The sequence below is a fragment of the Vespula vulgaris genome, chromosome 24 (genome assembly GCF_905475345.1).
Source record: "Vespula vulgaris chromosome 24, iyVesVulg1.1, whole genome shotgun sequence".
Taxonomy (NCBI): Eukaryota; Metazoa; Arthropoda; class Insecta; order Hymenoptera; family Vespidae; genus Vespula; species Vespula vulgaris.
The window spans coordinates 1,643,981-1,665,810 of NC_066609.1; the positions used below are offsets into that span (position 1 = coordinate 1,643,981).

The window sequence follows — 21,830 nt, forward strand, 5'->3', positions numbered from 1 at the left end:
TACATAAGTACAGCAATTCGTAACGAGAGAACGAGAAGTGGGGAGAATCACAGATCTCGTACGACCTCTTTTTAAATTTCTTTTCCATTTGTCTCTCATACTTCGTCGAGTGACTTGTTACTCTTCGACTGTACTTTTTAAAAATAAATTTTTTCGATAATAGGTTACATTATTATTTACATTTCTTTTTGAATGTATTAAGTGCGTATTCTTGTTGTATTATTATTTATTAGGAAATCTGGAAATTAGATAAGGTTATGTAAGAAGGACGAAATTAATATAATTACAATTGTATTTTTATAATTTGTTTTATTCGATCTTAATGAAACTTACCAAATAATTTTTAGTTTCTTTTTTTTTTTTTTTTTTTACGATAAATACTAATAAACTCCTTTTGAAAATCAAAGAAGAGAAGGAATATAATTGATTATATATCTGAGATTATCGTTGATATAAAACAATTTGAATTTAGCTACGAATTTTCGGACTCCTACGCTAATCATTGACAATACAATTTTTGAAGAGGAAACTCATAATTAAATTTTATATTTCTTAGTTATTAATGAGCAAAAATTGTTTAATAATTTTTTTTTGTAGAGAAAGAATCTTCAAATGTTTATTTTTCTTGAGAAAATTAATTCGTTTAGAGAATATCATTGCTTTGTTCATAACCTTAAACTGAACTTACAACGTAGATCTTAACCAATCAGAAAGCTCCAGTTTTCTCTGTCCAATGCACAATAGTTCGAAAAAAATTGTTTTCCTAAAATCATTATCACTTGTCAGTATATATAATTTCTTTTCGTGGATCAATTGTCTTGTTCGATTGTCGACGCCTAGTCAGGGGGGATAAAAACAGGGAATACGTTTTGAGTGTTTTATAAATACATTCTGGTACATACGTAAATATCTGTTGGTAATTAATGAATAGTAAATGTGACCTGATAATAAGTATTTACGTAATTCTTCGTATTTAGGATAATATAAATATATTTTTCTTTATAAATAAGATTTTAATTCTGCAAATAATTCTATTATCTTATATGTTTTTGATAAATTTTTTTTTATCAAAAATATATAAGATTTATTTTGTTTTTTTTGAAACTATTGAAATATAATCGTATTATATGTAAGTATATTCTGTTTGGCTAAAAGAATTTTATAGTATTATATTAATATTTCAGTCATCGAAAGAATGAACACACAGTTTTGTTTATACACACATATAGTATCGGATAAATTCTGTATATCTGTTAAATTGAAAATTATATCTATTATCAGAGCACAACCCCAGTTAGTAACAGGTTCAATTTTTCAATGTTGTCCCTGTCTAGCTGTGGGGCTAGTGAACTGATATGATACCGCAATTATACCTTGATCGTCTCTCCTCTAATTACAACAAACAACTTTCATATGCAATATACCGTTTGGATATATAACAGGCCCCAGACTGCTAACACTAATGCAAATGTCCAATTTTCGTTGCCATTTTTCAAATGGTTTCAAATCGATTGGACTTTGGCCTCATTGGTGAAAGTGGTGTGGCCACACAACAAGCTTGATACTTAGAAGAATGTTACGTTTGGAAGTTATTGTTAGGTTCCAATATTGTTGTTTTTTACTATTGTTTATAATTAAAGATAATTTGTTATCCATTTTACGAAATGTATAAAATCTTTTTACACCTAAAAAATAAGTAGTACTTTTTAATTTTAGCTCTAATATAAATACTCGGACATTATAGTGTTTCGCAGATGTCTCTTTCAATGGATATTGACAAAGAAGAAAACAATACAGAAGACTTTCAACTGCAGATGCAAAGGAACATGGAGAAACCAGAGTTCATGGATATAAATTATCAAGAAAAAGATGATCTATATAATAAGGATGGTGGTGCTCGAAGTATAGAATCAAATATTGATCATAACAATCATGAAAAGATGTTTGATCAAAGTCATTGTAATGAAACAATGGAAGATGATGTTAATCTTCTAAATGCTGCTATTGATGCAGTTAATGGTTTGGACAGCCAGGAAGCAGAATCAAATGCTGATGACATTGTAACCAATGATGATTTAAGACAATTTGATGTGTTGGATGATCTAGAACGACATCCAGATCAAAATTGTTCAGACATGGACTCTGATACGAACGAGAGCATGGATTCTGATGTTCCAGATGAAGAAATCGAAGCTATGCTTGAAGAAGGTAATTTTTAATTTCTTTATGTATAAAAATAATAGAAAATAATGATCATTAATTTTATAATGATCATTACTTTAGACAAGTGTTGTGTTTTCAAATCTTCTAAATTAATAAGACAAAATGAAAAGTATTAGATATTTTAAATTCTATATAATTAGCATTACTTTATTTTTTTTTGTAAAAAAAAAAATAAATAAATAAATATTCTTGGACTTTGCATAATTTCTAATACTACAAGATATCTCTCACAAGATATATACGTTTATATCTTGCATCATATGGATATTAGTTAATTATGACAGGAGGAAGTAAGATTACTTCTTTTTGTACTTTTAGTACAGATCATGCAGCTGCCAAGTACCTTTTTTAGTTAAGTATTATGTACTAGGTTTACCAGAAGAATTTAAAGGAAAGAGGAAAGACAAGAAAGATAGTATGCCATATGAAGAAAAGGAAAAACTTGTTTTAGATGGTAAGTAAAGTAATTTTACAAAAAAGTTTATTTTAAACAAAAGCCATAATAATAATAATAATAATCAATTACTTCTTTTAGAAATTGGACATAATCATTTTGATGTCTTGCCCGAAGGTTGGGTACAAGTAACACATAACAGTGGAATGCCACTGTATTTACATAAACAAAGCAGAGTTTGTACATTAGCCAAACCATATTTTCTTGGTCCAGGAAGTGTAAGAAAACATGAAGTCCCTGTTAGTGCAATACCTTGTCTTCAATACAGAAGAGCATTACACGAAGAGGAAGAAGAAAAAAAGAAAGAAAAAGATCGCGAGCCCTCTGCTGAAGTTTGTAGTCTTCCCAGTGCAAAAATAGAGACCATTCAAGAAAACCGAGCAGCTCATTCTTTAGACAGCGAACAACTTAGAAATTATTGTCAATCACTCTTCCGTTTTAAAGCTATTAAAGTCATGAGATTTCAGTAAGTGAATTTTACTTAATTAATTTCCATTTTTATACATGACAACTCAAGAATTTGTCTAACAAATTTACATACTTTTTCAGATCATGGTCTGCTCGTAGAAAGTTCACAAAAAATAAAAAACATCGTAAGCAATTGGAACGTCCAACTTTACCCGATGGTACGAAGTTAATAACATTCCCAGTTACAAGTTCAGGGATGACGGGAAGCAGCAGTAGTACAACAGGAGAAGATAGTGGTACGCAAAGGCCATCGAAACATTGGATAATGAATCCCTCTGGCAAAAGTTATGTTTGTATTCTTCACGAATACGTACAACATGCGTTAAAAAAACAACCAACATATAAATTTAAGGAACTAGGTATAAAATTATAATTAATATTTAAGTTTTCATGAATTTATAGAAACGATTTACTTCATATAAAGTATTAATTATAGAAAATGCAGCAACACCATATTCCGCAGTAGTGTGTATTAATGACATGGAATACGGCAGTGGTTTTGGTAGTAGCAAAAAACAAGCAAAAGCTAATGCAGCACGCAAAACTCTAGAAATTTTGATTCCACAAATGAGAGATAAGATTTCTGGAGAAAATGGTGATAACGGGTCTGGTAATTCTAGTCGAACGATTAAAGCATCCAGAGGAAATTCTGATGCAGATTTGTCATTTTTCGATGAAATCTCAATAACGGATCCACGGGTAGCAGAATTTTGTGCAAAAACGACCGAACCATCTCCACATGCAATTTTGATTACTTGTCTTCAAAGGAATTATGGTTTAGGGGATATGCATATTAATTATTCTGTAAATACATTGAAACACCAACGTAATGAATTTACAATGCGCGTTGGAAAACACGAAGCTACAGTTGTAAGTATTTAGACGATACATTAAATGAAACTAATGAAAAAAAAAAAAAAGGAGAGATAATATTAATATAAAAATTTATATAGGTATGTCGTAATAAGAAAGATGGAAAACAAAGAGCAGCTCAGGCAATTTTACAACTAATGCATCCACACATTCAATCCTGGGGTTCCTTGTTAAGATTGTACGGATCACGAAGTGTAAAATCCTTTAAAGAAAAAAAACAATTAGAACAAGAAATAACATTGTTGCAAGGAAAAGCAGCAGTTAATCAACCGAATCATGCAATATTAGGTAAACTTAGACAAGAAATGCGTAAACTAGCTGAACAACATAAAGCAATACAACCTATTGGTAAATTTGTACCATTAGATTTACCCACTGGTTCTTCAGCTAATTTAAATAATGTAGATTTGTAGTATACTAGTCAAATTTAGGGAGGTCTATTGATACGAAAGAAATATATTAAATTGATTTTAGAAAAAAAAAAAGAAAAAAAAAACGTATATGGTCGAAATGTATCATGAAAAAAGTGTAAAAGTTCTCTTAACAGTTCTTGTATTATAAACAAACGTGATATGTATGTGTGTGTGTGCGCGTGTATGTGTATATATATATATATATATTAATATATATATACACATAATTTTTTATATATCATTTTTAATATACATTATCTAATCTTTACTTAACTGAAAACTGTAGCTTCTACATTTTTGCATTGTTTCTTTTACAGAACAATATTATTAATAAAAAAGAAAAACTTGCTTTTTATATCTATATTGTAATAATTAAATATAAGATACAATATCAGAATGTGTATGATGTAATCAAAAATACTTATAAGTATCAACAATAAAAATAAAACACTAGTCATACATAATCGAGATTATATCTTGTCGGTATCAACGTATTTCGTATTACGAAATGAATAAGTATATGAATTTTTAATTTTTTAATGATACTTCAAATTAAATGAACCACTTTCATGAATCATTGAAAATATTTCAAAAGAATTTATTGTAAAATCATTATTTTTATTTAAGAAAGAATACATTAGATATATATATATTTTTTTTAATAATGAGAGAACTTTCTATAATAACATAAGTTTTTTACTGGTTATAATTCAAATTATATGATGCATATTTCATACTTAAAATTAACAAATAATATATAGAACTTATTAATAAATATTTTACTTGTTGTATATATCTCGTTTATCAAAACGATGTAGTTAAAAAAATCATAAGAAGTTATTGTTTAAAGTATTAAAATCTGACAGCAAAATTCTTATAATTAGGACAAAAATGCAATAAAAATATTATTTTTAAATTATTCAATTAATCTTTTCATTTTGTTTTCTTTTTTTTGATATTTTTGTATAATAACCAATTAATATGGAATACATGTATGTATATATATGTTTATATATATATATATATATATATATAAACAATTTATCTCGCCAATAATAGACATTATTTTTTGCATCTGCTAGATTAAATGCAAATAACACAATAATACTTGAAATCTATAAAATTTCATTTTTGTGATTATTTGAGAACAATGAATACTAATTTTGATACTATAAGGAACCATGAATTTTATATAAATGGACAATGATTATTAATATCTATTTATAACATAATAATATACCTAATCAATTAATCAATAATCTTTTGGCTCTTTCAAAGTCAGTATATATATTTTAAAACATAAGCATTATAATTACTATCTACTTTATACATATTAACAAATGCCATAAGAGTATTGTATAAATTACTAAAGAGTAAATTACATTCAATCGCATGTTTAGTTTGCATGTTGTATGTATGTATATACCAGATATATTAAATACTATACTTTTCAAAAAATGTTATACACAGGTTTTTCATCATATTTATTCAATATACAGACAGTACTGTAACTACGATTATATATATATATATATTAAAATACTTCTGGATATATATATATAAATATATATATATATATATATATATGCAATACCAATTACTTCGTTATTATACTATTGTATAATCTATTTGTTTTAGAAATTTTTTTATAAATAATAGTAATAATAATAAACATGCGATTATAAAATAATCACAGTTCCGTGCATATTTACAAAGTGTAAAGTGAGCTGCGTGTGTATATCTAACACACGTTGTGTATAACATTGCTAGATTAACATGTAATGGCACAAAAGTGTTGTCATTTTTGTAATTTTCTAGTAATAATATAGGTGCTAATTATAGATATGTAATGGAAAGATTCTTTTGCATCCCTTGCGTCATATTCAAAAAGTGAATTTTTTTATGCAAATTGAATATCTCTACCAAATTTTTGATAACAGTTAATATGTCTCTCACCTATATATAAAAAGATAAATAAAATTTACTGAATATGAATAATATAGTTTTTACTTGGCATGTTTATAATTCGCAGTTTAAAATATCTTCATGTGTAAAAAAATATATATATTTAAAAAATTTTAAAGAGATAAACTTTGGAAGCAAATTATAAATAGTATATATGAAGTAAATGATATTATATACGATGAAATTCGTTTCTCATTGTGATCAATTCTTATTAAATATTGTTGACCTTTGGATATCGAGTCACAGAAAAATAATTACTACAGTCTGGTTGTATAATAAATAGATCAATGTAATATGATAGTTTTAGAGAGAGAAAATTCAATACGTTTCGATTGTGAAAGCTTATTCTTGTTACGTATCGCTAAGTATCAAATTACCATGTTATTCAATTATTCTGAGAGCTGTAATTATTTTCATTATTTTTGCATACTTATATGTATGTGTCTATCAAAAAACTAAGTTCTAAATGATTACATTATCTATCGTTTTTGTTCTAATAAATGATTAAATCAGTATCATATTATGATGTTAAAGAAATCTCTAGATTTATAAATGATTTTTTTAACGTTATGTATGAGGAAATTTTTTGAAAATTTGTTATATAGTTGTTTTCATACCAAACAACTGAAAAATACATTACATAGATTCATCGCAAGTGCTGTTACTGGATAGTGCCATTTTTGAAAGACTGGAAAGACTTCGTCGAGGACTACTGCCGCCTAAAAAGCTGCTGCTGGATTCCGAGAAAATTTTTCGGAAACTGTAAAGATAAATCAAATAGAATGATGAAGTATACAAGAAATTAATGAAATATAATTTACAAAATATAAATAGATAATGCATACAATTTACGAATACCAGACTCAGATGATTTTTTCCAAGGTGCATCATCTGGTTCATAAGGAAGAGGACCTTGTACAGGTGCATCTTTGTCATCTATAGGTCTGGAATATTATTAAATAAAAATATACATTTTTATTTAAAAATGATATTGCAAATTAAATGATAAATCATTAGAAAAACATAATTCTTTAACTAAATAATATAGTAACATACATTTCTGGTTTTGGTCGATAATATTCTAATTCATCTTCCAAATCTGAAACTCTTGCTTTTAATTCATTTCTTTCATGCAAGATTTCTTTTAGTTCAGCAGTAGTAAATCTGGGTCTATCTGGATCATCCAGATCATATACAGCTTTATTTGTCAGATCAGGACACCCTTGTGATTTAGATAAATCCTCATTTTCTTTTTTGGCTAGTCCAAGTCTACCTCTCAGTTGTATTAATTCTCGATTTTGATCTTGCAGTTGTGCTAAGAAGTCTGCTCTTTCCTCTACAAGACCACGTGCTTGCATTTGTGCTTGGCGTTGCTTACGTTTTAATTCTCTTCCAACAACTCCAAGTTTTTCAACTTGTGATGTTAGCTAAAAAAATATGAAAAAATTAGAAACAAGATTTAAGCGAATGATCAATTTTTATACTCGTACAAATCGATAAATATTATTTTACATTTTCTATTTCTAAATTCTTTTGTGTAAGTTCTCGATCCCTTGCTCTAATTTGATCACGTTGCTTATCTATCATAGATCTTAAATGTTGTAAAACTGAAACATCCACTTCTTGACTAGCTGTAAAAGCTAAAAATCAACATATATATAATCATTATAATTATAAAAGAAGTTTTATATATAAATTATTAATAGCAGTTATGGGATGATTGGTTAGTACTTTGTTTACCGCTGTACTGACTATCACTTTGTGATTCTCGTAAAGCTTCTGCCAATCGTCTATTCTCTTCTTGTAATCTAGTTACCATGCCAACTAAATCTCGAGATTCTTGTCTCCAATGTTCTTCGATCTGCTCCAACTCCTAATAGAGTTAAGATTAGAGATAATATTTGTAGGTTTTGATATTGATTTCTAAATACTTATAAGAATATAACCATTACTTTTTCAAATCTTTGTCTATCCTCAGCTTTTCCAATTTTATCACTTTCAAGTTGTATAATTTTAGCCCTTAATTCTTGAACTGTAGTATTTTCTCTTTCATTTTTAATTGCAAGATTTTCGAGCAATTCTAAAGCATTAATAACTTTTGGCATAAGATTTGTTACAGACTCAACACCAAAAAGATCTATAAGTTTTTCACATTCCTTTCCTATTTCTGAGGCAATATCATAGACATCTACTACCGAGACATCTGATACCACAGAATATTCTTCCATTGTAGAAGTTTGATTGGGCTTTAGACAAAAAGGCATGAATAATACTTATATGAAAATTGTTTCCTTACAATAAACCTAATAACAAAAAAATATATTTAAAATACATGTTACAAAATAATGTTTGGATTATATATAAATCCTATAACATACATATATTTACAGCAAGCTAAATTTTTTATTAGTACAAATAAATATCAGTCACGACATTTATACTTTCATCATTCATTTTGATTAAAATAAGATAAAATGATTAACTTTTATTCTATAATTCTAAACTATTTGAAATAATAAAAAACAAATTGACAACTGTCATAACTTTTTCTATAGATAGGAAAAAATACTTTAATCGGCAATATGATGAAAATTAGATTTCTACGTACACGGAGAACTTTTTTTTATTGTAAAAACATTTTTTTTCAGCACACAAAAAATTTCAGTTCAACAAGTATAATTTCGTCTACACTTGATGACTAACGTATGCAATGTCAGTCCTTTTTTATATGAACTGTCTAATCCAAGATCTAAACTTGAGCATGACGAGGTTAAATCTTTTATCGCGGTTATCTTGCGACTCTTCTGATTGGCTATCTCTTCGAGAATATCGATATCAAACACTATCGATATTACTACGATATAATGTATGTATATATATATTCTGTTGGTAGCACTGACTCGAGATCATACGTCGTTTTAGTTTGGATGTGAACGTTTGTGCGAAGTCAAGAAATTTTATAAATATTATAAAAATGCAGAAAGAATCTCGTAAGTACTAAAATAATAAAATAAAGATATAATTAAAATATATGTTAAATATGTAGAGGTATATATGTGTAATATATCAATTTAATATGCAATATTTTTCTTATAGAGGAAGTATGTTTACCTTTATCGGTTAATTTAACAAAATGCGTTACAACTTGTAAAAATAGTGAACAATATCTTATGAACTTTTTACAAAACTTACTACCATCGTCTGATATGAAATCTGCAGCAGATGAATTGAGAAAGGTATGATACATTATTTATTTGTAAACATAACCTAAAAGATTTGTTTTTAAGACAATTTACATATTTTAAGTTACATTCATCGTTTTTTATATTCTTATTATAGACTTATATATTTAGCAAACTTAGATCTAAAGCTACGAGAAATATTAAAATCAAAAAAAAATTTTTAACTACGAGAAAACGGATATTACTTGGATTAGGTAAAATTAGTAATAGAAATGGTTTAAAATATACAGATCTATTACCACTCCATGAACTGTGGTTAAAATATATACAAAACATTTTGGGTGATAAATTTTCATCCAATGCGACTCATAATCCAATTGATTCTAATTGGGAGAATATAAATCAACAATTAATAAAAGCCGACTTTCATGGTGCTAAAATCTCTGTAGTCAAATCTAAATGTCCTAGTTTAGTTGGTATTAATGGTATAGTTGTGCAAGATACTAAGAATACTTTCAAAGTATGTAGTACAGACAATGTTATTCGCAGTAAGTATTAATAATATCGTATTTATTAGCAAATAATTAATAAAGTGATAAATATAAGGAATAATGTGAAAAAAAATTATGTCTTATCGTTACAATGTTATAATAAACATTTTTATTGTAGCCTTACCAAAGGATGCTATAGTAATAGAACTTTACTTACATGAATTAACGCTGCAAATATATGGAAAACAGTTGTCCATAAGACCTACTGAAAGAACAGTTAAAAAATTTAAAAGCGCACATACCTTTGAATTATAACAAGCTCTAATTTATGTACAATGTATGATATTTTGCATCAAAGTACACATTATTTATAAGATATCTTTCTTATAGAGTAATATTCATGTTCATTAAAATACATTCAAATTTTTCGTAGAATAATACTTGAATGCTATAACGCAATCTATTTAAAATGTAAGTGTATGTAAATAAAATCTACATGTATACATATATATGTATACGTATATATGTTAGAAAATTAGGCATAAAACAGCATGTTCACAAAAACATCTATTATATAATAGCTGATACAATAATAAGTTATTAAAATACTTGAAGCGTGAGCATCGTATTTCTACATTTTCACTATCTCAGAACGTATTTTACCTAATAAATAATATATTTTATATTTTATTAATTTTTTTTTTTTTTTAAATTTCATATCTTTATCCTACTGTATCATTTAAATATACATAATATAATTAGCCCATGCTATGTATGCTATGAGCAAAATAATAAGGCAACTTTTAATAAAGATTGCTTTTCATTAAAATATCATTGTGAACTTTCTTTGCCACAAATTACAATTCCATTGGTTTTGGCGCATGGACTTATATCATTTATTATAGTTATTAGAATTATTTATTTTTCTTATACCATTCACTCTGATATAGAATACGATATAATATATGTATATATATACTACTTACATGTTACATTGAATAGCAGTACGATATATAATTATATACATACATACATATATATATGTATATGTATATATATATAATTATTAACCAATTCTATTTTCAATTCAGTGTATCAATACTTGATCAAAATTAATAATAATAGAATGTTATGATATTAATACTATAATAATCCCCAATCAAATTAACACATAAAATAAAAATATTAAACGATATAGAATTTGTTTACTATTTAACTTGGAAAAGGACGAACTAATTTTTGGAAATGTTAAACATTCTCATTTGTATCACCTTGACTTAACACATATTCCTAATATTTGGACACTAAACGAAAGTTGTACAATTACAAATACATCAGAACATTATCTCTGATCCTAAATGTTAAATAAAATTTAAATATATTGTGCCCTATATTTTACCTTGAAATATTTCATTTTAGAGAACTTTCGTTTAATATCTTTGATGTACGACAAGGTTTTCGAGATATTACAATGTTTTTCTTTGTGATCTATGAAACGCAAAAATCTTAATTGAGATGTTTTAATGTTGTGAAATAGACCTTTCAGGAACGTGACATGTAAGATGTGCCAGAGATACCAATGTATAGAAATAGATAAAGATAAAATCACATATTGTACATTGAATCAAATATTAAATGTTTTGTACATAGAACATAAATTGATCAACAAGTTAATGTCATGATTGAATTATAACTAGATATTTTGCTATCTCTTTAAAAATCTATTTTGTTTGAATAATTATAAATACTATAAGTGTGTAACAATGTAAATTTAATAGTTAAAATAAGAAACGTAGTAGTCTCTTCATGCACGGAATAAGTAAAAAACATTAAAGACTGAATGTTCATACAACGAATTAAGAAATAATCTCTTTTACCCTATTACACTTGCATACACGTAGACAATTTTATTTATATTCTTTGTGTATAATTTATTGCCATATTTCTTGGCTAGAAGTAAAAATGTTGTATATAATAAACAGAGATGTGAATATACAATCGAATAAATACATATCGATACATCAATATGATAATGAGACATTTTACAATCCGATTGATTTCACAGGATAAACAGAAATTTTTTTTTTTAATGATGAACCTTATTTTTTATTAGGCAATATTATAAAGCTTCTTTTCGCGTCTTATTACCAACATATATATATATATATATATATATATATATATAATATATATATATTATACATATATATAAAACGTGCTACACATACAATATGTAAATCTTCAAATATGTCATAGCGCTGTTACATCCAGGCAATCATAGTTATATTTTAAATTCCCTTTTTCAATAACTATATATATGCTTCGCAATATATCCTACTATTATAATGATGTATCGGAAACTTCTCTCCAATTATGTAAGAAAAAAAAAAAAAAAAGGAAACATAGTATATAATAAATTAAAATTTATCTCCAATTATTTAAATAATAATGTTTTTGAATAAACTGAGAACAATATGTATATATGACATTAACAATTTACTGTTCTTGGAATCTTTAACTTAACATGAGTATAAAATTCACTTAAAAGAAAATCTTGCATGCGCTCACATTAATATATTTTATAATCAAAGGAAGCACTTCATAGCATGAAAGAAAGAAATTCAATAAATATAAATTTATAGTACAACATAATAGAGACGGCCATATATAAATGTAATATTAATTTGTGTAAACTAAATTGTACAAACATTAATACATCAATCAAATTTTTTATCTCCTTTTTCAACATAGTAGTATACAACGCTACGTTATTTCTTACTACGTTGCATTTAATAACATGAAACAATTAATAATGAACTATAGAACTGACAATATGATATTAGAAAATATTTATACCATATCGTACATATTTGTCATTGTATTTTCTTTAAAATATTTATATTAATTAATACTTAGTTTGCAATATGGGGTGCTTCTTATTTAAAAATGAAACTGTTTAATCCGGTTGTTAGTAATACATTTAACAATTTAAGAAATGTTTACAAGATTTAATATAAACAGTAGAATGCTTGAAAATAATTTTGCGCTTGCGCTTATTATTTTCATTGTGTTACAATGAGATTTCAATACAACAGTATTTTTCTTCTAACACTTTTTTTTTTCATATTTTCTTTTTTTTTTTTCTTCAGCAATTAATTATGACTACAATCTAATAAAATAATCTTGTTTTACCTAAATTTTATAGAAAAGTAGACTTTGTTGACCTGCTTTGTTTGATACATTGCATAGTATATCTCACATACCATACCCTTGATAAGCGGCTGCAGGAGGTGCATACACACTTTGTGGAGGTGTAGCATATACATTTTGAGGTGCATAGCCAGGTGCCATCATACCAGGTCCTGCAGTTAGCATCAATTGAGGCTCCGCTAAAAATCAGATGAAATATTAATGATTATTACAATATTATTGATAATGATATCACATCACTGGATACTTTAAAATACATTTTCTATAAATTTTTACAAATATTCTTTGATACTTACGCATGATCATAGGTTTATGTTCCTGATGATCAGTTTCTTCAATTCGACGACTTTCTGCCTCTTCTAACTTATCGACCTATAATTGATTTTATTAAATGATAAATTGCTAGATATTTGATAAATATGAATATATTATAATAAAATTTATAAATTTACCTTTACCTTAGTAATGTATTCGCGTGCTACTTGAATAAGATATGGCATAGCAAAAGATAATATACGATGTCTCCACGCTAGTTCTAAGATAACATCTGGATGAAGCAAATCGTAACAATGGAACAAACATGCTGCGAAACAGTCTTTTGAACCTCTTTCCAAAAACCATTCTAATAGTGCTTCAGCAACTTCTGCATCTCGAGATTCTGCAGCATACTCCATAGCATCCCTATTGATACAAAGAAAGGGAAGAAAAAAAAACATGATTAAAAATTTATGTAGAAGAAATATAAACGTCCTTGAGAAAGAAAGAAAAATTTATCTTTAATTTGTTGCAGCAAATAAAAAGCGCAGCGGTGTGAGTTTACAATTCGATTCTTTTTTCTTTTTCTTTTTTTTTTTCTTTTTTTTTTGTGAACTAATGCGCATTGTACTTACCTGAACAATCTATCTTTTTTACAAAGCTCTACGGATTGTTTCCATCGATTATTTCCTTTGTATAAATATGCAGCAATTCTTCTGAACTCAATTAATTCATGCTTTTCCAATTGTTGTGCTAACGCAATATTATCAAAATTATCAAACGCATCTATCGATGTTCTCAGGCCCTGATAATCCTCTTCGTCTATGAGCAAGCCATTTAAAGCCTCATTAATTGCTTTATTATTAAGTGCTTGAACTGATCTCAAATAAGGTTTCACTAATTGCAAATGTCCAGTCCTTGTGAAATATGCAACTGCTCTTGTGTGATCCATTCGTGGTGCGAGTACAAGCAGTATATCATTTAGCAGCAGTGGTTTATACTCAACATAAAATTGTATAGCTTTATAATATAGTTCAACATTTGCCACTTTAGTAATTACATCTTTGAAGTGTCCCTCGCGCCAAGCTTCGGTAGGATGCTGCATCATTGCTAACACTGCATTATCATATTCTTCATATTTATCATATAAAAATACAAGTTCTGCCCATAAATGTGCTTGTTCGGCTGCACGAAGAACCTGAAACGATTGAGAAGATATTGTTATCTTATGTCGTCCTTTAACAATATATACAATTTCTTTGTATATGTACATTTTTCATACCTTTGGTATATTAACACGTGACCAAAAGAGTTCAAGATGTTCTCTCATTCTTTGAGGTTTGTATTTACTATACAATATGGCTAATTCTGTAAACATTCCCATATGAGCTCTTTCTAATCCTAAGGCAGCTTCCAAAAGATTAATCAATTCTTCAAAATGTCCTCTGTCTTGATAATAATTGATTAAATCTTCTAGTTCATCAGCATGGACAACAATGTGTAACCCGCACATCTGTGCTAGTCTAAACTCTCCACTGTCTACGCAAGCAAAACAAACTTCTTTCCAAGTACGCGTGGAGTTAGCTTTGCGAGCACTGTCCACAGCTCCTTGAAATTCTTTCAAATGAACTAATGTTATAGCTAATCGAGCAAAATTTGATACATTGTTATACAAAAGTTTTGCTGCTTCATACATTTTATCTTCGAAACATCGATCGCCAATCTATGAAAAAAAAAAGAACAAAAAATTAAGTTAAATAATTAAATCATAATAAACGATCATATGAAATGTCATATCATAATGAAATATATTATTATTATATATTTAAGGTTGAATATACTATCATTGATACCTTTTGTATATCGGCATGATTAGGCCCAGAAATAAATTCTTCCAAATCGGCAAGTCTGTTGGTACGAGCGTATGCATAAATCAATTCACTTTCTATGAACGATTCGCGTGCTTTTTTACGTGCCATTTGTAAATAGCGAACCAAATCTTCCCAATGGGAAGTACGATGAGCAGTTTCTACCACATCAACGTATGCTGACGGATCATCAGCTTTAATGAAACTATCAATAGCCTCTTTGACTAAACCCTGTTGTAATTGTGCTCTAGCTAATTGCGACCAAACAGCTGGTTCGTTACATCTGTAATTATTGAATTAAAATTAATCATTTTTAACTGAATTTCTATTCATTTTGTATTCATTTGTAGATCATTTTGATTTACCTCTCTGCAAATTCATATGCTCTATCGAGATTGTTTACTTGTTCAATAAGAACTTGTATAGCTGATGTATTAACATCAAATTTCTTGAAGATCGCAAAAGCTTCTTCGTAAAGTTCATTATTGATAGCAATATTGGCAATGTCAGGCGCATCATAATTATCTAAACGATTAATATATTCCATAACGCGTGTGCGATCAGCCTTTATTGCTGTCAAGATCAAGAGATTCTGTAAATTACGATGATCACTGAATACGCTGCTATCGAGTACTATCTTCTCGAGAAGTTCTATTAACTCGTTTGGCAAATCGGCCGTCATGAATGCTTTTACGGTGACTGATATATCTTCAGGATCTTGTGTCTCTGATAATGCTGTTTGAACGATCTATAGAAAGAAAGAATAATATTGTTAAAAAAAAAAATGTTTTGTACATGTATATGAAAGTACATAGTAATTTTACCAACCTGATCGATCAATGGTCTCTTGTATGGATTACCCTCTAAGAGAACTTCAGCCCAAAGATCAGGATCTCTACGTCTTACTAAATATCTGGCTTCGCTTTTGAAAAGACTATTTTCGTTACACACGCTTATTAATTCTCTATCACACTGACCACGTTCGTAAGCGATACAAGCTAAATGTGGATCACGTTTTTCACAATATTTACCCACTACTCTGCTATCGTAAAATTGATTTTCTCTAAAATATAAATCAAATAAAAAAATAGAGTATCTTCTTTTTTTTCTCCCCTTACAAAGACAAATTATTCTTTCTCAATCTTATTAAATAATTGTCACACTTTTATTATATATAACTTACTTGAGAAATCTTTCTGGATTATTATTACTATCAATATAAATCTTTGCCAGTGCATTATGAGTAGCAGGTTCTACACATCCTTCATGAACACGAGATTCTAACCACGGCAATAATAATTTCAGTCGATTTCGTTTTTCAACTTCTTCTACGAGTTCATCGGTAGAAAATTGCCCTCGTACCACAAGAATTAAATTTTTAATTATATCTTCTGAACAATCAACATCTAACAAACCACCTACTACAACAGGTAAACGTGATGGATTTACCTGAAATCAAACAGTTGAAATTAAACGTCATCGTTCAATACGACAATACAAAAATTCGGATTTATTCTGAAACAATAACTTACTTTTTGAACATATATTTCTATGTATTTTTGTAAATTGTTTCGATAAAGATATAAGACTAGGTCATGCACAAAGTCAAATCGATCGCACACTATGATCAAAGGTAACTGATCTGGTAACTTAGCTTCTTTCAAAAAGTTTTTAACACGTTCAGCATTATAACAATTACTTTCCCTACATATACGTTCAACTTCTTTAATTTGATTTGTCTTGCATGCTGCTTGTATGTATTTGAAATGTACTTCTTGATCTTGACTGAAATTCACAATTGATCCCAAGAAGTAAAACAAACCTTCGTAAGATTTGAAACTCTCAAACAAATCTGTAAATATATAACAATGTGATTAAATAATTTTTTGATTTCAGGAACAAAAATTAATCTAGGTCTAAATTTTTCATATAAGTATACATACCTATTAGCGCTTTAGTTGTCAATTGTTCGTGATATTTCGTTGCAATTTGAATACAAATTTGTAAATTTTGTCTTATGTTCGCCGTTAACATAGCTTTTAAGCATTCAAGAGAATCTTCTACAGACAATGTACCAAAAAATCCTACAAGCCAATCGGGTGATAATAAATGTGTATGAACAACTGCTCTCTTGATGTCATACAAATCCGTGTAATGTTCCAAAGCACGTTGTAATAGACCAGCTTTTTCACATAATTGTGCAACATGCGCTCTATCATAGTGAGTAAACATTTGATTGCCTAAAATTGCATCGGCTACTTGTGGAGCAGACATTAGATTCATTTCCAGGAGGCGTGTTTGTAAAGCTCCTTCGCTTGGTCGATTATTTTTAAGTGCATCTAATAAAAATGCTGTACATTGCTGAACCATATTTTGCTCCATAAATATATCTACAATCTACAACAATTTTCAAATAAGACAAATAAATAAATAATCAATAAAATGTTAATTAAATATTAATAAAATTCCATTGTAAAGGGTAATAATAGTTTTCAAAATAATATAATTACAAAACTTACTTGATTAATATCAGCTAAGGGCTCTGCATCTTGAACCAACATTTGTGCAAATGCTACACCTTGATCAGGATTAATTCTCATAAGATTTCTTAAAAGAAATATATAATCTGGAGTATAAGAAACCTTTTTGGCGTATAGAACGATCTTTTGAAATTGACCAGTCTCAGCGAAGCACTGTATAACTTTGTTGGGTACATTAGCCCTTAAGTAAACACTTAAAGCAAGAGTAGGATCAGCTTGTTTTACTAAATCTCCCAATTCTTCGCTACATTCCAATTTATCTTCTTTCAACCATTTTTCAAGAAGTTGTTTACGACCTTGTACCAATACAGGTCTGCATAATTCTAATGATTCATATTTGTTCAATTGTCCTTGATCAAGCAGAATTCCAAAATATTGAAGCAGTGGTGAAGTTTGACCTTGTGTAGCAGGAACCTATAAAAAGAATTTTTGTCTCGTTCAAAAAAAATAATCAACAAAAATACATTTTTTCGATGTTCCTTAACTTCAAGAAAATTAAGCAATAAATAGATAAAAAGATTTCTATTTATATTCACCTGCTGGAATCGTTGAATCGTGGCTGGAGTTCTTAGAATTCCCTTTGGAGCATTTGCAGCAACTTTTGCAGCTTCTGCATATTGCCCATTTTGAAAGAGCATATTAAATTTTCGTACAAATAAGTCTTCGGCTCCAGACAAATTGTTCCTTACTGCCATCCTCAAAGCCAATTCAGGATTTTGTAAAACTCCGTTGATATATGGAATGATATTCTCTTCGTCCACAGATACAGATAAAACTTGACCTTTCCGATTTACACCAATTATACCACCAGAAGCTTCATGAGGTGCAGTAACAAAAATTGTTTCTCCCGAAATTCGATTCATAAATATACAGATCGCTGATTCAATATCATACATATGTATATAGCCATATTTTGTGATTAAATATATGACATCATATTTAGAGCTAACTTGCATGGCAACAGGAAAATCATTTCCTGCTTCTGGTGGAAAAAATACATCTACAGCCTTTTTGGGAAATGGTTGATTTCCAGAGGGAGGTTGCCCTACTTCTATAATGTGTAGTTTTGCACCTTGAACCGTTCTAACGGCAAAACAAAATAAGTTACTAGGTTCTGGATTTCCTTCCATTTTAAACTGTGCAAAAGCAGCCGCATGTCCTTCGATCGGTTGAGAACATTTTCTATCTACAGAGTAAAGTTGCATTGCACCCACTACTCTGTTATGCTGGGCAGAAATACCAATTAATAATAACCACGTCTGTTTTGGATCTGTTCTGTAGTTAATTATTTGACATCCATTTAAGGATGAATGGCGATCAAACATCTTGGTAGGAGTGGAATCTCCTTCCATAGACCAATGATAAACTGCACTTTCGGTTACTAGTGCTAAAGTATTTATAGATATCCATTTCCAAAACACTACATCTTCTGTCATAGTATGGGCTTTCATCTTTGATTTCATTTCAATATTGAATATTTGAAATGTTTTCACAGCTAATCGAAATAAAATATGAATATTTGTTAACGACAGAATATATGGAATATCCACGTATAAATTATGTATTTATCATCAATTCGATGTGAACTTTTATATATATATATATATAAATAAAAAGAAAACGCAACTTAGAGTTTTACCTTTGAGTGCAATAACTTTGCTCGCAGGATTCATGATAACAGAATCAGCTGAGATAGGTCTTCTAGTAGGATTGGTAGAATCGTTCATATCAATAATAACTACCTGGGAAGTATCACCCACTTTTTCTCTAACACAAATAAATTTATCCGATTCCATAGTGAGCGTGTTGAAGCTGGCATTGCTCGCATTAATTCCAACAGCGGTGAGCTATAAAAATAATATTTTATAACAACTATAATCGTTATCTGGTATATAACTGTTCCGACATAAAATTTCTACGACATAATTCAAAGCGGTAATTAATAAAAGAAGAATCAGTTAACGATTGTAATACAAAAAAAGAAATATTTTAAAACATCCTTCTGTATTAAATTAAAAATCAATTACAACTGTTAAAATTATAATATCTTATATCTATCCAAAGATGACCCACATTTTCAAAGATATAAAGAAAAGAAAAAGAAAAAAGATAAGTGGAATAATAATTTAATTTGAAAATTGCAAATTAGTGTTTAAAATTTCAAATTAAACAAAGTTTGAAAAAAGAAGGAAAATGTAATTTTCAACGGCAACGGAAGGAAGGGGCGTACGTGTCGAGTAGACGTGGCCCTTGTCTCTCTTTCATCGCGTACTATTAGCAATAATCGATCTATTCTTTCGAACTTCGATTCGTGTCGAGATAACTTGGCTCAATAATAAAATAAAACCATCATCGATTTCGTCGACGTTAGAAATACGTTATTTTGCGTCGTCGAACGACGATACGATCTATATGATATAATAGAAAGATCAAAGAGTACCACGATATACCTGTCAAAGTAACGTCATTTCGAATGCTCTTTTCGAAACTTCCGTTCTAATCGTTAAAATGCATTCGATATAAGTCGCTAATAAATTTATCTGTCCTTCTCTCGTTGAAATGAGAATAGAAAAAGGTACAAATAAAATGGCAAGGATAAACCAATGGATCGCGTTAACGTATTATCTGATAATATAAAGAACCATACGTTGTGAAATAAGAATTGAAAGAAAAAATAAAAGAGAGAAAAAGAGAGAGAGAGAGAGAGAGAGAGAGAGAAGAGAAGAGAGAGAGAGAGAGAGAGAGAGAGAGAGAGAGAGAGAAGAAACGGGTCACTTACCTGAAGATGTTCCTGAAACCTTATGGGTAGTAGCTGCGTCATTTTTACGATTACTTTTCAACGAATTACCTCGGAAATTAATTTTTCTTTCTGTCTTTCTTTCTTTCTTTCTTTCTTTCTTTCTTCCTTCCTTTGCTTTTTCTTTTTCTTTTTTTATTAATATCGCCGCAAATACTACGTTGGGATTATCCAGCGGCCGATTAATCGTTTTTTGTCTATTTACAATCGTTCCCGGCTTATCGTGCGCTTTTTATTCTCGAAAAACCTTTGATTAACCATCAGAGCGCACAAAACCAACTGACGCAAAGCGAATGCCGTCACTACTCGCCGCTGACACCCATCATGGCCGCTAAAGGCCGCCCCCCTAACCAGAAATAGTTCCCCAAAAGCGGAAGTTTTACTTCCTCACGTTATTACGATTTAAACGATGGATAATATATTCTATGAAAAAAATATCTATATATTCGCGAGATATCTTTTTTCAATACAGAAGATAATACCTTACAGTAAGATTGTTACCGAATTTAAATGTTCAATCGTCTAGCGTACTAGCGCAAGAATACAAGCTATCGGATTCTGTTCCGTGCTTCGAACGCCACCCCTTCCTTTCTTCAGACCGTTACCCTCACTCTCTTTCTCTCTCCCTCTCCACTTTATTCCTCTTTCTCACTCCCTCTACTCTTCACTTCTCTTTCTCGCACTATCGCTCTCTCTCTCTCTCTCTCTCTCTCTCACACACTCTTCGTGCCACCATCTTCGTTGCTCGTTACGTGCAAGAGAGATAGTACGATGATGCATGTGCTGCTCTCTTATCAAACATTAATATTTCTTTTAGAAAATTCATTCTTATTTTTCTTATTATTAACAAAATAAATAAGAAATGAAAAGTAGGACTGCCTGTATATAATTTAATCTTTAATTGTACCTCATTGAATCACTTCTACGATGAATTTGAAATTTTATATTAATTGAGGTTATCGTTTATTACTTTCTTTGCTCGAATCTACTATTAAGTTATCTCTGTACTTCTTTTCAAATATTTTATATCGATATATACTTGATATGATAAAATTAGTTACAAGAACAAATCTAAATCAATCTGGATTGGG

The 21,830-nt window shown here is 28.9% G+C and overlaps 4 protein-coding genes across 18 annotated transcripts; 2 read left to right on the forward strand and 2 right to left on the reverse strand.

Moving 5' to 3' along the window:
- The first annotated feature begins 4 nt into the window (after positions 1–4).
- On the forward strand, positions 5–4,987 carry LOC127072136 (microprocessor complex subunit DGCR8). Of its 11 annotated transcripts, none has more exons than XM_051012340.1 (7): positions 5–58; positions 1,745–2,208; positions 2,594–2,677; positions 2,759–3,143; positions 3,227–3,504; positions 3,582–4,015; positions 4,099–4,987. In XM_051012340.1, exons 2-7 carry the CDS (start codon positions 1,755–1,757, stop codon positions 4,429–4,431), a joined length of 1,968 nt encoding a protein of 655 aa, XP_050868297.1. In that variant the 5' UTR covers positions 5–58; positions 1,745–1,754; the 3' UTR covers positions 4,432–4,987. The 11 variants fall into 11 exon arrangements, with proteins under 11 accessions (XP_050868297.1, XP_050868291.1, XP_050868294.1 ...); XM_051012334.1 differs by lacking the exon at positions 5–58 and adding an exon at positions 692–1,129; XM_051012337.1 differs by lacking the exon at positions 5–58 and adding an exon at positions 692–951 and having other exon boundaries at positions 1,755–2,208.
- Positions 4,988–5,028: 41 nt separating this feature from the next.
- On the reverse strand, positions 5,029–9,196 carry LOC127072140 (RILP-like protein homolog). Of its 4 annotated transcripts, none has more exons than XM_051012350.1 (7): positions 9,005–9,196; positions 8,349–8,699; positions 8,137–8,269; positions 7,909–8,036; positions 7,453–7,823; positions 7,242–7,340; positions 5,029–7,156 (listed from the first exon to the last, which is right to left on the reverse strand). In XM_051012350.1, exons 2-7 carry the CDS (start codon positions 8,658–8,660, stop codon positions 7,033–7,035), a joined length of 1,167 nt encoding a protein of 388 aa, XP_050868307.1. In that variant the 5' UTR covers positions 8,661–8,699; positions 9,005–9,196; the 3' UTR covers positions 5,029–7,032. The 4 variants fall into 4 exon arrangements, with proteins under 4 accessions (XP_050868307.1, XP_050868308.1, XP_050868305.1 ...); XM_051012351.1 differs by having other exon boundaries at positions 8,128–8,269; positions 8,349–8,642; positions 9,005–9,195; XM_051012348.1 differs by having other exon boundaries at positions 8,128–8,269; positions 9,005–9,194.
- Positions 9,197–9,270: 74 nt separating this feature from the next.
- LOC127072144 (ribonuclease P protein subunit p29) lies at positions 9,271–10,759 on the forward strand. Its single transcript, XM_051012355.1, has 4 exons — positions 9,271–9,386; positions 9,493–9,632; positions 9,736–10,126; positions 10,248–10,759. Exons 1-4 carry the CDS (start codon positions 9,371–9,373, stop codon positions 10,382–10,384), a joined length of 684 nt encoding a protein of 227 aa, XP_050868312.1. The 5' UTR covers positions 9,271–9,370; the 3' UTR covers positions 10,385–10,759.
- LOC127072129 (clathrin heavy chain) lies at positions 10,618–21,303 on the reverse strand. Of its 2 annotated transcripts, none has more exons than XM_051012313.1 (15): positions 20,722–21,303; positions 19,582–19,789; positions 18,479–19,437; positions 17,922–18,356; positions 17,346–17,799; positions 16,935–17,254; positions 16,586–16,851; positions 16,231–16,465; positions 15,768–16,150; positions 15,388–15,685; positions 14,817–15,257; positions 14,170–14,732; positions 13,732–13,960; positions 13,576–13,651; positions 10,618–13,458 (listed from the first exon to the last, which is right to left on the reverse strand). In XM_051012313.1, exons 1-15 carry the CDS (start codon positions 20,761–20,763, stop codon positions 13,325–13,327), a joined length of 5,043 nt encoding a protein of 1,680 aa, XP_050868270.1. In that variant the 5' UTR covers positions 20,764–21,303; the 3' UTR covers positions 10,618–13,324. The 2 variants fall into 2 exon arrangements, with proteins under 2 accessions (XP_050868270.1, XP_050868271.1); XM_051012314.1 differs by having other exon boundaries at positions 13,738–13,960; positions 20,722–21,302.
- Between the last annotated feature and the right edge of the window lie 527 nt (positions 21,304–21,830).

Excerpts from the sequence above, each read along its gene's own strand:
- LOC127072144 (XM_051012355.1), top strand. Across the intron at positions 9,633-9,735 it reads CAGCAGATGAATTGAGAAAG|ACTTATATATTTAGCAAACT; the intron begins GTATGATACATT and ends TTCTTATTATAG. Across the intron at positions 10,127-10,247 it reads TACAGACAATGTTATTCGCA|CCTTACCAAAGGATGCTATA; the intron begins GTAAGTATTAAT and ends TTTTTATTGTAG.
- LOC127072136 (XM_051012340.1), top strand. The coding sequence starts at position 1,755 with ATGTCTCTTTCAATGGATATTGACAAAGAAGAAAACAATACAGAAGAC. Across the intron at positions 3,144-3,226 it reads ATTAAAGTCATGAGATTTCA|ATCATGGTCTGCTCGTAGAA; the intron begins GTAAGTGAATTT and ends ATACTTTTTCAG. Across the intron at positions 4,016-4,098 it reads GAAAACACGAAGCTACAGTT|GTATGTCGTAATAAGAAAGA; the intron begins GTAAGTATTTAG and ends AAATTTATATAG.
- LOC127072129 (XM_051012313.1), bottom strand. The coding sequence starts at position 20,763 with ATGACGCAGCTACTACCCATAAGGTTTCAGGAACATCTTCAG. Across the intron at positions 17,255-17,345 it reads GACAACTAAAGCGCTAATAG|ATTTGTTTGAGAGTTTCAAA; the intron begins GTATGTATACTT and ends ATATATTTACAG. Across the intron at positions 13,961-14,169 it reads AAAAAAGATAGATTGTTCAG|GGATGCTATGGAGTATGCTG; the intron begins GTAAGTACAATG and ends TTGTATCAATAG.
- LOC127072140 (XM_051012348.1), bottom strand. The coding sequence starts at position 8,660 with ATGCCTTTTTGTCTAAAGCCCAATCAAACTTCTACAATGGAAGAATAT. Across the intron at positions 8,270-8,348 it reads ATAGACAAAGATTTGAAAAA|GAGTTGGAGCAGATCGAAGA; the intron begins GTAATGGTTATA and ends TAACTCTATTAG. Across the intron at positions 7,341-7,452 it reads TATCGACCAAAACCAGAAAT|ACCTATAGATGACAAAGATG; the intron begins GTATGTTACTAT and ends ATAATATTCCAG.